General features: G+C 53.7%; 1 protein-coding gene across 1 annotated transcript in view; it reads right to left on the bottom strand.

Annotated features, from left to right (window-relative positions):
• VWF (von Willebrand factor) overlaps nt 1–15,867 on the bottom strand; it is a 118,103-nt gene that overhangs the window by 19,770 nt on the left and 82,466 nt on the right. The window contains 6 exon segments of the mRNA XM_021717812.1: nt 238–354; nt 845–885; nt 1,514–1,694; nt 3,900–4,010; nt 9,547–9,696; nt 14,275–14,480. Coding sequence (XP_021573487.1) covers nt 238–354; nt 845–885; nt 1,514–1,694; nt 3,900–4,010; nt 9,547–9,696; nt 14,275–14,480 — 806 coding nt within the window.

Here is a 15,867-nt window from a genome sequence, read left to right as displayed (position 1 = left end):
AAAAAAAAAAAAAAAAAAAAAACCTCAGGAAGAAAATGTTGACAAGTCGCAAAATTAAAATTATAATTATTCCTGAGCACCCAACTTGTGTGGGTGGCTCTGTCTCTTCTCCGTGGCTGTCTGGTATTATCCATAAGCAGAAAATAATAAAAGGCTTATGTAAAGACCTCGGTGACATCCCGCGGCATGGGTCCCGCAAGAGGCCGGCCCGCCCCTGGGTCCCTTCAACTCTCTCACCGCGGGGCAGGCCTCACAGGTGGTCTTCCTGCACTCCAACTTGAATCCAGAGACAGCCCCCACGTGCACGGTGCAGCTGCAGGTGGTACACACGTCGACCATCACACTCTTCCCGGGCTGGAACCAGAGGCGCCGGGGTCAGGCCTCCAGGCACCCCGGAGACCCAACCCCCCCGCCTCATCTGTAAGCCATCACCAACCCGCCACCCACAGCTCCACACCGGGGGACACCGCTGGCCCCTTGCCGTCCTGCCCCCTCCCCCAATATGGAGACCGTGAGACGGGAACTTTCATGCCCAAGAGGCAGCCGGGCAAGTGGGAGAGGGAACAGACTGCAATGAGCCTCGTGACTCCTCAGGTGCCTGAGCGGGGCCAGGAAGTGACAGCAGGACAAGGGGCTAGGCCCCAAGGCTCTGGGAAGATGGTCCCAGCCTGGATGGCAAGGCACCGAGGAAGCCCTGCAGGCGGTGAGAACCGCACCGGGGTGGGGGTGGGGGTCTTCTGGTTGCTTGCATTTCCACCTCACAGTGACCCAGCTTTTCCCATAGTGCCCCCTTCCCGGTCCCGTCACTTGGGTCCCTCGCTCAGGAGACAGGGCAGCAGCTCACCTCGATGGTGGTGCCGTTGAGCACACAGGCCTCCAGGGGCTCTGGGGAGAGAGAGGTGCAGTGTGTGCCAGATACCCCGCAAGGCAGGCACACGGTGCTCTGGGGCTTTTCCTGCTGGTCGGGGTCTCCCTCTTGCATCTTCTGGTCCCTCCCCCACCCCACCCTCCTTTATGAAGGAATGAGGTTCTACCTTGGAATGTTCCGCCCCCCGTAAGTTACACAAGGAGTTCAGAGGGAGTGGAGAGAACTGGATTTGTGGTTGTCGCCATGTGTATACGTGTTGGCGGGGTCGGGGCGGCCGTTGGAATGCCATCCCCTGGCTGAGGCCTCACCCCTGAAGTCTCCAGAGCCAGAGGAGCCTGGGATGGGCTCCCAGCTCTGCCCCCAACGACCTCCGTGTGAGCAAACAGGGCTGGTCACCCTCCCCCTCCCGGGCTGAGGTGAGGCTTAACGGTGAAAAGCATCACTGAGCCCAGTGCTGGGCGTGGTGACCTTCGGGAAGCGACTGCTGCCTTGTCCCCACCGTATCTGCCTTCTCACAAAAGCACAAGGAACCGTGGAAAGACAGATCCTGCCCGTTTCCCCGAGCTGCTAAGAAGGTCGAGAACTTGGCAGCCGGAAGCGGAGAGAGAGGCTGCAAGGGGGGGCCCAGCCTGGCCCAGGCCTTACCACAGTGACAGCCAGGGCAGCACCCCAGGGTGGCACAGCTCAGGCGGAAGCCTGTGGGGCAGACGGGGACGTCCAGCTGGGGGCAGGAGACATTGCTCTGCTGCACGAAGACCTCCTCCTTCACCCGGACGCACTCGTTGACGAGGCAGGGGTTCTCCGGGGACGCCCAGCGAGAGCCCACCTGCGGGGGCCAGAGTCAGTCCAACGCGCCAGGCGAGGCCGGGCCCAAGGTCCCAGGAGGGGTTCTTACCGCGGGGACTTGACCCGGGCCCTGGAGGCGAGCCCCACCGGGCAAAACCCACGGAGGGAGCAAAGCGGGCAACTCCCGGGAAGCCTGGGCCCGCACCACCCCGACCGAGGGCCGGGCTCGGAGTCACGAGTGCTGCAGCCACTGTCTTCCCCCACCAAGTAAGCGCCTCGAGAAAGCCAAGGGGTGCTCCCCCCAACTCCCAGCAGCGGAGCTCAGACACTCCAGGCCACTCTGGCCAAGAAGCAGCCACAGGGCTGTGGGGGAGGCGGCGTTCCCAAGCCTGGCACTACCTCCCACCCACAGGGGGAGAGGGCAAGACGGCAGGACCCTGGGAAGGCTGGCCTCGGACCCCGACAGCCCTGCATCTGTCCCTGAAACACCCAGGGCTGTGGATGGGTGGCCAGGTCTCCAGGGTTGGTTCTGTGGACCAACGGCACGGGAGGGGCTCGAGACCATGGCTCCAATGGTCACCAGGAGGGCCCTCCTGGAAGCGTGGCCATGAGTGCGTGTGAGGGCCCTGCGTCCACGCACAACCAGGTTACCCTGTCACCACCTTAGTCCTGACCTGCTTCTCTCAGCATCTGCCCCCCTTCTTCTCCTTCCAGGGAGGGGCAAAAAGTGCCAGACACTCGCAGCCACACCCTTCACCTTCCACTCCCAACTCACTGCCACCAAGCTTCCCACTGTAAGCCTAATCCAACCTCCAGACCTCTGGCCCCTCTGATCGTTGACTTGGTGAGTCTTGGCCACCCACTCCCGCTGGCCCCAGACAAGTCTCCAGCAGCAAAGCCATCGCTGACACCGAGTCTTTTAGGTAAGACGGCGACTTGAGCAGGAGAAGAAAAGCCCAGGCCGCCTTGCAGTTTGCCAACACTTACGTGGGACGGCCCTGTGGGCCTCGAGGGAGATGGGGGGGCAAAAGGAGCAAGAAAACGAGCCCCAAGGGACCCGCTCTCAGCCCCCACAGGACGGGGCAGCCTGCAACCTGAGCCAGACCTCGGACCTGGGCAGAAGGAAAACACCTGCCTCGGTCTGGGACGGACAGGAGCAGGGACACTGGAAGGTAAGGAGGGGCACAGGGCTGGGAGACCCACAGGTAACTCGGACACGGAGGAAGCCCATCTGGAAAGCCCAGTGGGTCACTCTGCTGTCGCTGAGAGGGAGAAGGGCCAGAAGCCTGGGCAGGAGATGGGCAGGGGCGGGGCCAGGACGCTGGGACCCTCTGCCTTCCTCTCTGCACAAGGCGGGTTTGGTCTCCCTGGGAGACAGAGGGAGGACTCAGCGGGCACCCCATCCTTCCAGCACCCACTTCCAAGGCTGCAGGGCTTAGCAACTGCCCACTGCGTCCTTCTGATCCCAGGGAGAGGACTGTGTTCATCCTGGTGTCTAGATGAAAATCCCCCAGGAGAGACTCCTCTGTGTTTAGGAAAATGGTTCGACAAGCATCAGAGTCACCATGGGTGCCCGAGGGCCACATAGGGGACAGACAAGCTGCCCTGCAGCCAGAAAAGGCGTGTGGTGGGGTGAGGGCCAGGCGGGAGAGGACAAGGGGGGGTGTGGAGGGCTGGCATGGGGCAAGACGCCACGGATGCTGCAGACTTACAGGAATCACCCAGGGGTTTGGAGAATGGAGACACTGTTTGCTTCTCCGGGTTGCAAGTTTCTCCACCCCGCTAAAGCCCCCAGGGAGGTTTCCATGGAAATCATTGGAGAGGTCTGCGGACCGGGCTTGGGAGTCAACGGGGTTCGGAGCTTGGGTGGCAGTTGTGACTTCTTGGAGGGTGGCAGACAAATGACACGGGCGGCACGTTGAGGCCATCCCTATGCCAGCCACTCGGGGGGGTGCGCCCTCGGATTCTCAGGCCCACAGTCCAGCACAGATGCCCCTGGGAGTTCACAGAGCTCTTAGGGAGGGTATTGGGCTTCTCCCAGTCCCGCAGATGGGTGATCTGAGGCCGTCTTAACTAGTTCCTAAGAGCAAGGTCATCCCAGCTGACACCTAGCTCACACATGCCCCGTGGGGCGAGCAGAGGGCAGGGAACGGGATGAAACCAAGGTCACCGCTGGGCATGGCACGGGCTCCCAGGTTGGTGAGTCGCCGCCCCCTCCCCCACCCTCCCGGGGCCCAGGACCTACACTCTTCCAGGAGGCCTGGGAGTCCCCTCGCGGTGAGCCGGTTGCCACCTCACAGGCAGAGGGCAGGCACCTGCCACAGCACTCTCCTTCGTGGAGGACATAGGTGAAGCCCTGGAAAAGCAGAAAGAACAGGAGAGTGGAGACAGGCTCGCAGCAAAGACGCAGGGGTTCTGAGCCCTACCCCCCACGTCCTGAGCCCTGGGGGTTTGCAGACGGACCACAGCCTGGACATCTTCGTCCTTGCTGTCAACCAGCCTCGAGACCGTGCCAAGAAGCGGTTAGGGAGCACTAGCCCTATCGTCACTATACTAAAACTTGACGCCAGCCAGAGACATAACCCTTCCTCTGAAAGATCCCCCCTTGGGACCGAGATCCAGGCTGCCAGAGCATCAAAGACACCCCAGAGGTCACCTGGCAGCAGCTAACTATCCTGACCTCTATGGTGGCCAAATCTAGGGCACCTAACAGGCTGGGGAGACCATTCGGGGCACCTGGACCCAGGCTCTGCTCTAGTAGAGATAAGCCCCTACACCAGACGATACCCCGACCCAAACACCTCTCCCCGGTGTGCACAGCGGGCTCCCCAGGGAGTACCTTGACCTTTTCCTAGTAGTTTGTGGGGTCCTGCACTCTTTGGAAAGAAGACATGACAGGAGGGAGCCACAGAGACAAGGCTCCCCAGAAGGCCGCTCCCTGGGAGCCTGTCAGCCCGTCTTGCCTCTCGAGGTCCTCCAGTGTGGCCAAGGCATCGGGAACTTGGCTTGAGACCCTCCCCTGAAAAGTCTGAAGCCAGGTTCAAAGGACGGGCGGAACAAGAAGACGGCGGATGCCCCAGAGGTCATGGGAAGAGAACCCAGGACTGCACTTCGCCCTGGCTCTGTGTCCTGGGAGTGAAGGAGGAGCTTCAGCTGCTCGGGATGAGCTTCCACAGGGAACCTGCCCCACCCCCGGGCACACCCTGATGCACCCGCAGGCTTGCCTCTCCCTGAGGGAACGCAGCACTCCAGGGGTCTCTACTCTGCCTCACATCATCACTACCGGACCTGTGACATCCCTACCCGCCCCCTGGCCGTCAGCCAGCATTCTAGCCACTTACTGTGCATCTTTGACTATTTTTCTTGGAAGACCCGAGAAACTAGGATGACCCTTCACCATACGCAAAACACGCAAAATGCCATGAAAGACACAAAGTCTCAGGGAGTCAGAAGCAAAGACGCAAAGAGAGTCACGAACACCTTGAGTGACCTAGTATCGCTCTCGAATCCTCTCTAGACGGCAGAGTGGTCTGGATGTGTGTATTCTTTTTTTTTTTTTCTGAGTTGGATTCTCACTCCGTCACTCAGGACATAGTACAGTGGCACGCTCCCGGCCACCGCAGCCTCGACCTGCTGGGCTCCGGCGATCCTTCCGCCTCAGCCTTCCAAGGAGCCGGAACTACAGATGTGTGCTGCCACGCCCAGCTTATTTTTTATTTATTGTGGAGATGAGTTCTCACCAAGTTGCCCGGGCTAGTCTCAAACCCGCGGGCTCAGGCAACCCACTCGCCTCAGCCTCCCAAGATGCTGAGACTACAGACTGAGCCACCGAGCCCGGCCTGTGTATTCTTTTTGTTTTCAGCTGCTTCGCACCGCTAGCAAACACACAGTGGAAACTACAGACGGCCCGCAGGCTTGATGCCTTGTTCCCAAAAAGCCCACTAATTTCTTATGACCAGAAATGCTCAGCCACACCCCCCAAACCTCCATCTTCCTAAGATTCCCCTACACGCCCCCAGCAACCCCGTTTCTTTGTTGCATAGTCGGGGTTCAGCCTACGTTTCCAACGCTTGATTTTCCTTCACTCCTTCAAACCTCCTAGCTTAAAGCTATACACTATATCAAAATACACACCTCAGACCCTTCTCACTCTCTTCTTCATCCTGTTTTCACTGGCTTTTCAACGGAGAGTGGAATTAAGTATGTCTCATGTCCACCCTCCCCCTGAACACATACGCACTGAAAAATGAGCTTTCCACGTATCTAGCAGCCCGATCCTACAAGCACAATTGCTGTCACTGAAACGCAGGTGGTAGCCGGGCTCGGTGGCTCAGCCTGTCATCCCAGTGCTTTGGGAGGCCGAGGCGAGTGGATTGCCTGAGTCCGCGGGTTCAAGACCCACCTGGGCAACTTGGAGAGACCTCGTCTCTACAATAATTAAAAATGAGCCTGGGCGTGGTAGCACGCGTCTATAGTTCTGGCTACTTGGAAGGCTGAGGCGGAAGGATTGCCGGAGCCCGGCAGGTCGAGGCTGCAGTGTCAGGAGCGTGCACTGCACTCCAGTCTGGGCGACAGAGTGAAACTCCAACTCAAAAAAAAAAAAAATGCAGGTGGGAGACAAGACACTGGTCCCCTGTCCCCTGCTGAGGTCGTTGGGCTCTCAGTCTGAAGATCTCTTCCCGGAATCCAACTGACCCTTTCCACGCTGCCCAGCATACCAGCCTAACAGAATGGCCCTGGACTCAGAGTCGGGACTCTGTGTCCACAGGCCTCATGTGAGCTGGAGAGCTCTGGTCAGCCCCCTCCCTGAGGTCATCCTTTGATGAGGGGGAAGAATAGCCAGCCCTCCTCTTCCCTCTGAGATCCTTCCGCCTCTTGTCTATATAAGGAGGACCCAACAAGACCTGGAATTTATTCATAAAAAGGTGTGCACTTATTCTTACGTGTTTAAACTTCAGCCACCTTCAATGTACTCTCCGTTTGATGCGCTCCACCTATCGAGACAACTTTCCACTGCTCACAATGGTTTTTGAGCGCGTCAGTTTTGATGCCTGTAGCACTCCTGCCATTTTTGTTGGTTCGTGTCACCTCTTCCACACTGGCAAAGCATGTCCCTTTGAGGACATCTTTTTATCCAGGGAAAAAAGAAAGTCGCTCAGAGTGAGATTGAGTGAACGGGGCGGGGTGGGACCCAGAGGTCTTGCCACTTGGGGCCAAAAACTGCTGAGCACCAGGGTGGTGTGGGCAGGTATGTCTCATGGTGGCAGAACCAGTCATCTCTTGGCCACAACTCAGGATGTTTCTTCTACACATTGTGATGCAACTGTCTCCAAACTTCCAGATGAAAATTTTGTTTGACGGTTTGATCCAGAGGAACAAATTTAAAGTATACCACGAGGGGTCTGCCCTTCAAAAAGACCATTCCAGTTGGGGGGGCGTCCCCGCCTCATAGATCCCCTTTTAGACTTCTGCTAGGTCAAGCAGGTTCTGTTCTTTGCCATCCAAACTCCCCACTGAAACATGAAACATATCGGGTGCCGATGTCCTAAAAACGACCTCCCAGCAGCACTCTTGACAGCAAGTGATTCTCACGGTCTCCCCCAACCTGTGGGAGGGCGTGAGGACCGAGGGGTTTCCAAAACCTAGGGATCCCTAAAGGAGCACGAGGGTTAATAAACAGGATGGCCTGCTCTTGTGTCCTCCAAACAGTCTCTAACACGACTTAGTCTGATTCGGGGGCCTGGGGTGAGGAGTCAGGTGGTCACAGGCCTACAGGGAAAACTCCCCAGAGGTTTGCACAATGGTACAAGATTCCCCTCGCTGCCGATGGGACATGAGGCCATGGTACGTGGGTGCACCTGCACCATTCTCTGGAAGCCAGCGGTGCCTCGGTTGCTTCATATCATTTTCAGACACAAAGAGCAGAGAACGCGAGGGGTTTGGGGAAACTGTGTTTCTACAGACTGGGGCTTCCGGGTAGTGACAGTGATGTTCTTTTTTGTGTTTTCTCTCACAACCCGGACGACACATGGACCCATATAAGCAAGCCCAAATGTCTCTGAAGTCGGACAAGAGCCAATGCAGTACCACCCCCTCTGAAGAACCAAGTCTGAGAGCGTCTGTAATTTACTGAAGCTTCAGTACAGGGCGCACATCAAAGCCTGGCCTCCCCTCAAGCCCCTCCTTCCCAGGAGACGGGAACACGCAGCCTTCGAGATGGGGTACTCAATTCCCAGGGCGATCCTGCAGTCCAGAGCTCTAGATACGCAGCCTCCTTTGCCCACTCCCCTGAGCTCGCACCTGTCTTGCGGAAACTGCTGCCAGTGCCACAGTCTCTAGAACCAGGGTGATGCCCTGCGGCTGCACCCTCATCGGCAGGTAACTGGACCAGAGTGGGCACCCGACCCGTGGGCGGAGCTGGGCCCATCAACTCTCTTCTTGAGAAGTACTCCGTGAGCCAAAAAGACTGAGTCGGATGGGACAGGGGTAAACCCTGAATCTGAACAACCACGTGGGGTTGAAGCCAGCCCCAGGAAAGCGACGTGCAAATGAAATGCATGAGAAAGCAAAACGTCCGCGCTGAGGAAGTAGGCCAAAAGGGAGGGGCTGGAGTGGACGGACGGGGGGACATGGACACCGGGGCTCTTGGGGCCAAGGGAGAGAACGGCTGCAGGCCTACGCTGCCCACCTACGTACCCTGCCCTTCATTTCTGGGAGATTCTCCTGCGTCTTGACTATGCGTCCCCTTTTGATCTCTCCTAGATTGAGCAGGTTCTAAATCAAAATCTCCACCAAAACACAAAACATACCGGGTGCCAACTTTCTAAAATCAACCTCCAAACAGCACGCTTGGCAGCAAGTTATTCTCCTGGGCTTCCCCAGGCTACCGGACGCAATGAAGAACAAAGGGCTTCCCAAACCTAGCATCCCTCAAAGGAGCACTGGATCCCGCGGCATCATTCCTTCCCAAAGGTCCCTGGCACTCCACTCCTCGGAACCGGCAGAGTTGTGAGGCAGCAGAACCACACAAACGACACATGGAACAGCACCAAGACGGAGCAGACGCTGCCATGTCTAGATCTGCCCTTGGGCCCTACCTCTGTCGACAAACCTCGCACCTCCACAGCACCAGCAGAGGCACTGTGGTCGCTGTCGTCACTGCCACCAGCACTTAACAACGGCAACCACCAGGTGTACACACTTGCCCGCCCTGGTAACTCTCCCTTGAACATCGCTATTTTCCTTACAACAAGGGAGTGATAATAATAGCATTGAGCCAGCATGCAGACTTTGACCCACAGTTCTCTCTGCAGACTGCTGTTCCCTTCTCCTAGGATCCGCCCAGTCTTACGTGTGCATGAATCAGGAAGCCCAGAACGCACAGGAGCCTCAGCGGTGGGCCACCACAGACTGAGCTTGGAGAACAGTGACCATCTTTTCTGTACCCCACATTGTAACCATGGCCTGAACATCAACCCTCTGTGTGGAAGGATAATGGGACATCGGAACCAGGATAGCCCCAGAAAATCCAGAACACACGTCTGTTCTTGGAGCAGGACGAGGTGATGTGAGAGAGAGGAAGAATTGCCCCTTGTTCTAGGCATTGCATTCTCTCCCTGTCTGGTAGACTGACTCCACCCAGGTTCTGGACTTCAGACCTCACACAGACGTGACCAGTTACCCAGGATCAAATCGCAGAAGGAGGGCATAGTGATCCTTTTCTCATGCTTCTTCCTTTTTACCCACCCCCGCTTTCCTCCTCGCCCCTGGCCTTGAACCAGAGTCCCTAAAGGGCCGCTCTTGCCCTTCCCGAGAGGCCCTGAGGGCTCCATGCAGGGCCCAGCCCTCCACCCGACTCACCCTCCACCCGACTCACCCTCCACCCGACTCACCGACGGGCAGGCGTCCTCACAGGGCTTTTGGGAGCACTGGGCCACACGCAGGCCCATCACTGCATCCTCCATATCGGTGCAGGTGCACACCTTGCAGCCCTCCTCCCAGAACTGGCCCACGGGGTAGACGGTGCCTTGGTGGACACACACCTGTAGACACAAGGTTTTGTGAGTGAACACACTTGGTTCGTGGAGACACGTGGGTAGTCGCATCTACTATGCGGAAGCGGCGCCAGGCGCTGAGAAAAGCCAGTGTGGTCTCTGCCCATATGGAGGGACGCTTCAGAAGCAGACTTTGTCCTCTTCCCTTCCCTGCTGGCCTTAGAAGAGCCAGCCCATCTACTTGGGAGTGGCACCTGGTGAGTTCTTCACGGCCCACAAACCAGATACATAAACTGGTGTGATCCGGTTTCATTACTGCCTTCCCTGCACTTAACTCCTTCCTGCATCTCACAAATGTGGAACCCAAATTCCCAGACCCCAAAATGTCCTTGGACTTGGAGCCCTTTCACATCTAACACTCTGCCCCCTTAGAAGGAGACTGATGGTGAAAGAGAATCAGCGAGGGCTGCGATCGTATGTCCCCTTAAGGCCTGCAAGTAGTAAGAAACAGAACAAGCAAAGTCTCCGGGCACAGATAATTTAAGAGTCAAGAGATGCTGCCTGGAAGAACCACAGGCTCTGGAAGGGATGTGGGAGACGAGACTATACAGGCTGGGTGAAACGGAAGCATGGAGACCTAGGTGCCTCCACATCCAACGCGCCGATGTCGTTTTGAAGAACTGAGGCACTAAGGAGGTTGTTGGATCAGGGGACTTACCGGCAGTTTTGAAATTAATCCCAAGTTCACCTCCAAGGCTACACAGCACAGATCTCTACCTTCATTCACAAAATAGCAGCACAAATCTCCTCGGTCTTTCAGTTTCTGTATAATGAACTTATTGGATAAGACCCCTTGCTCTTCTACTAAGGAACCTTCTAGAAAATGTTGCCATCTCTACAGAGAAGAACTCAGCAATGTCCCAAAAAACATGTGTATTTACCATGTAACCCAGAATCTCACTTCCAGGACTCCATCCCAAACACATACTGGCAAAAACATGAAATGACAGATGCATAGGCTATTTGGTTTTTGTTTGTTGGTTTTTTATTTTAAAGATGTGGGGTGCAATTCAGAGTCAGGTATACTAATGGTCGTTGTCTGGGTAAAATTTGGGCCTCACTTTGGTCCCCACACACAAGGCTACTTGTTACTAAAATTAGTCATGGTAAGAGACTGAAGCAACTCAAACATCCTTCAACAGGGGACTTGAAAAAACGATGGTGCATCAGCCATGCAACGAAGTACCATGCAGCTATGAAAAGGAAGAAGCCAGGTCATCTACTGATCTAGAATAATCTCAACCACGTACTGTTCAATGCAAAAGGAAATACTTAAAATGGAATTTATAATATACTCTGCTGTCTGTGAGAAATGGGAAGAAATATAAGTATATGAAATGTAATCATGTTTTTAAAAAGCAAAAAACTAATGCAAATTATATGTTACAGCAGGGAAGGAAGAACCAGAGTAGAGGAAACAGAGATAGAAGTAGGACTCCTGGAAATAAATCTTGTTTTATACTATGGGCTTTAAAATGATTTAAGTGTTTTGTGTCATAATAATATTAAGTTAAAAAGGAAATAAAAGTCACCCCCAAAATGGAAAATTAAAATCTCTAATTAACTAGCCATCAAGTCAGTGGGAAAATAATTATCACAAAGGGAAAAAATTATTTCAAATGACTTTAAAACCTAGCATTTCAATGATATATCCCTAGTAGAATTATATTTTTTGGACAAGAAGAATCTTTTGGACAAAGCTTAAGCCACTTTCAGCAGTCATAAATTATTAGTAGTAACATTAGCACTGTTACTTTTAACATATCACAGGCATATTACAAGATAAAACAGATCAGTAACTAGGTTAATTATGTTAGGAAACCAGAATTTTCAACCTAGAAGCAAAGTCATAGAAATATAAAAATCAAAGAAACTGCGTAAAACCCTATTATTAAATTTGAATCGGAAATATCACTATAAACACATGAGTTTTTCCCCTCTTTTAAGACACGCGTTTCTAAGCTGTTTATCAAAGAGGCCTAAAGGCCACAGCAAGCCAGCAGCCACGCACAGTCCTGGCCTCAGACTGGGGTGTCTGAATGCTCTTGTCATTACCAGGTGCAGGGACTTATGGGCGAAATGGCTGACCCAAGGACTAAGGCGGGAAGTGTCCAGGATAAGCCTGTCACCTCTCGCCATTTCAGAAAGCACGAAGGCGATGAAGATCTATGCGGCCATGTCAAAGCCAACAGGAGGGGCTCTCGCTGACCCCGGGTAGAACAACCTGAGTATCAAAAAATAACAAAGATCTGAAAGAACCAAAACACACCGAATGCATAAGCACCCGTGAGTTCATCACGATGTCAAAAACCAAAACCTCGTTGGTCATCCCTGATGCGCATGAGGGTATCAGCTCATGACTCTGAGAACTGGTACGGGAAGCGCCTCGAGCATCTCACCTGCTTTTCCTCAAGTCGTTTTGTTTCGGGGTAACCAAAAATGGTTGGGGGAAATTAGGGAAGCATTCTAGCTAATAAGTGCTTAAGAATGGTAGAGGTCAAGGCACAACTTCGCAAGTCCTAATGAATACTGAATCTCGGGCAACCATCACCAACGAGTATTAAAACTATGTGTTCAAATGTGGATGGGATAAACTTCATGATGCAGAAACAGGCAGACACCAGGTGAAGCCAGGGCAGTCCTATGTCTAAAAGTGAGTCACCTGACACTACATGCCTCACAGGAGGACACAGTGGGAAGACAATCGCATCCCTACCGTGCATTCTTTCTTCCCCCCAAAATAAACTTGCATGTAGTTAGTCCCTGGGTCTAACTTCTAATTTCCTAGAAATACAGGGGATAGAGAAACACATTACTCAACACCACGAGGGAGCAGTCAGCCAAATCCAGAATCTATGACATTCAACCAATCACCTGGCTTCCCCAGTAAAACAAAGGCATAAAAAACAACGGGAATGGGTTTGCTACAGATTACAAAAACGTAAGAGGCAAGGTCTGGTGCTCACATGTATAATCCCAACACTTTGGAAGGTCGAGGCAGGAAGATGACTTGAACTCAGGAGTTTGAGACCAGCCTAGGTAACATAGTGAGGCCTCGTCTCCACAAAAATCAAAAAATTAGCCAGGCAAGGGGTGTGTGCCAGTCGTCATAGCTACTTGGGAACGAGGGTGGGAGGACTGTCCGAGCCCAGGAGGTTGAGGCTGCAGTGAGCTGTGATCGTGCCACTGCACCCCGGCCTGAGCAACAGAGGGAGACCTTGACTCAAACTTTAAAAAAGAAAGAGTGAGAGAGTGGAAGGGAGGGAGGGAGGGAAAGAAAGACATAAGAGACATTAATGGAGGAAGATGCGATGGGAGGGTTGGCAAGAAGAGAAAGAGAACAGAGACATGAAAAGCAATTACCACACCCTCCTAGACGCGGGTCCCTCTCCCCAGAAGCCTAGAAACCTCAGGCTGTGCCTCCAGAGGGGGACAGAGGTCTCGAGCATTCCAGGCAAATGAAGGTCTGTTCCAGCCTGATGGCTCCAGGAATGACAACTGTGGCTTCTCTTTGTCGTCCGTTTCAGGCACTCCCCCTCCACCCAGCAGCCAAGACTGTGCCCAGGTCTTCCTGCTGCAATTCTGGCTCATTGCAAGACCCACTTCGAGGCCTCCTGGCCCCACCCACCCCTCCTCTGTCCCCAGCCCCACCCACCAATGAAGTCTCATCATGGCTCCTCTCGGCAGCTCTCCCCTACAAGATTGTCTTTTGCTCTTAATATTTGCACACCCCCCCATTGACACTTTCTTGACTCGGTTACTAGACTATTATCCCACACACTGACAAACACGCAGGTGGGGACTGCATCTTACGTTTCTCCCTCAGCACCTAACAGTCCCAGTTCTGTTAGAACACAGGAGTTGCTCAGGAAATGATGGATGGATGGATGGATGGATGGATGGATGGATGGATGGATGGATGGATGGACGGACGGACGGACAAATTGATAACAGTACACAAATGAGTAAACTATTAACTGATCTTAGCTGGGCATGATGGCATGCACCTATAATCCCGGCTACTTGGGAGGCCAAGACAGGAGGATCACTTGAGCCTGAGCAACATAGCAAGATTCCATCTCAATAAATAAGTAAATATTTATTTATTTTAATATATATATTGACTGATCTCTAAGTAATCCATGCAATCACATTATTTCTTTCGCTGACCTGCAAATAAGCTCTTTAAAGGTTGGGACTGAGTTTTGGCCCCTCCCCTACCTTGGGGAGGTGAATCTCCCCTCTCTCCTCTCTCTCTCTCCCTCTCTCTCTCTAATTTACTTTCTAAATAAAGTATATTTTCCAATCCATAAAATAAAGGTAGGGACCATCTCGTATGCATTGTTTGTAACCTCAGCGACTCGCCACACTTAGCACATAGTGGATTCACTGCAAATGCCGCCTGAGTTAACTGAATTTTCTCCGAGGCTGAGATGGAATGCTGCCTGCCCATGGGCCAAGCCTGGAAGCCCTTGGTTCGGGCCGGAAGGGAAGGCCGGGCAGGACAGCTCCTCTGCGAGGAGTGGGAGCTCAGCTGCCATCCCTGCCGGAGCAGAACGGCCGTACCTTGTCGGGCAGGCAGGTGGTCGTGGTGCAGCCGCAGTCGTTGGTGGCAGCCAAGGCCAGGTAGCCCAGCGGACAGCTCACGGTGGAGTTGGCACAGCTGCATGCACACTCATACTCCTCGCAGCACTGGGTCTTGCGCAGGGCGGGCGTCCGGTGCGGGGGGCAGACGGGCGGGGGTCCATTCTTGCAGTCCTCCTTCCTGCAGGCTGAGGGCAGCGAGGGGTGCGCACCGCGCTCAGCCAGGGCTCGGGGACACCGAGCTCCGCGCGAGGGTCCTGGGGGCTCTGGACCCGAGAGTCCTGGCGGAAATGCCGCGGGCCCGGCTCGGGGCCTGTGTGACGGTCACTTATACCAAAGCGCAGTTCATGCACAGACAATCAGGACCTTTGATCCAAGGGAGAACTGTGACGCTCGGAACTCCAAGGGAGGAGAAGGGAGGTCCCCAAGGCCCGCTCTGCCACCACTCACGCACGTCGGGAAGGGTCCTTCCAACAATTCTCAGGGGTATCAGACACAGACTCTCCAAGGCCCCGAGAGGCCTGGGCATGCCTTGACCTGGCAAGCACTTTTATAAGCTGGGATCTTGTATGGTCACTCTTTTACTCTCTGTGAGTGGGCCCCACCTGGTACCTAGAACAGTACCCTACAGCTTAAAGCCCTCCACCCACGTGAAAGGAAAGAGCCCAGCAACCCTGTCACATCCATGTCATTTTTAAATGCCCAGTCCTGTCCCTGTGTCCTCGGCCTGTTTCCAACGCCCTACAAATACAGTGTGTCCTATCCTGCCTGGAGTACTCGCATCTAGGAAGGCGAAGGAAACCACATCAGCAAGACAGAGCTCCACCTGACTTAAAGTAGGAGTCTCTTGGGAGGCCGAGGCGAGGGGATGGCCTGAGCCCGTGGGTTCGAGACCTGCCCGGGCAACTTGGCGAGACCTCATCTCTACAATAAATCAAAATTAGCTGGGCATGATAGCGCGCGCCTGTAGTTCCAGCTACTTGGGAGGCTGAGGCAGAAGGATCGCCGGAGCCCAGCAGGTCGAGGCAGCAGTGGCTATGAGCATGCTACTGCACTCCAGCCTAGGTGACAGAGTGAGACCTCACATATACCCACACAAAATCTGATTCCATAAAAATAAAAATTCTGCATGGAAAAAGCAATATAATCAAAAGGACAATGACAAATTGGGGGAAATATGTGTAACACATACCACAGACATAGGAAAAACTTCCTTCATATTTAAGAACACCTATAGATGAACAAGAAAAAGACTGCCAGCCCCAGAAAGAAGGGCAAAGGATACACAGTCGTCCCTTAGCACCCTTGCAGAGTTGGTTCCAGAACCTTCCTCTCAGCGGACACCAACATCTACAGATGCTCAAATTCCTTATATAAAAGTCACAGTGTTTATATATACTATGCATGCCCTCCGGCCACATGCTTTAAATCATCTCTATATTACTTATAATGCCTAATACAATGTAAATACTTGTCATACTCTATTGGTTTTTTATTTGTATTATTGTTATTGTCTTTTTTTGTTTTTTTTTTTTAGTTGGAGTCTCACTCTGTTGCCCAGACTGGAGTGCAGTG

The sequence above is a fragment of the Carlito syrichta genome, unplaced genomic scaffold, assembly GCF_000164805.1.
Source record: "Carlito syrichta isolate Samal-C Ts95f unplaced genomic scaffold, Tarsius_syrichta-2.0.1 Scaffold311146, whole genome shotgun sequence".
Taxonomy (NCBI): domain Eukaryota; kingdom Metazoa; phylum Chordata; class Mammalia; order Primates; family Tarsiidae; genus Carlito; species Carlito syrichta.
This window is presented reverse-complemented; position numbering and strand designations above follow the sequence as displayed.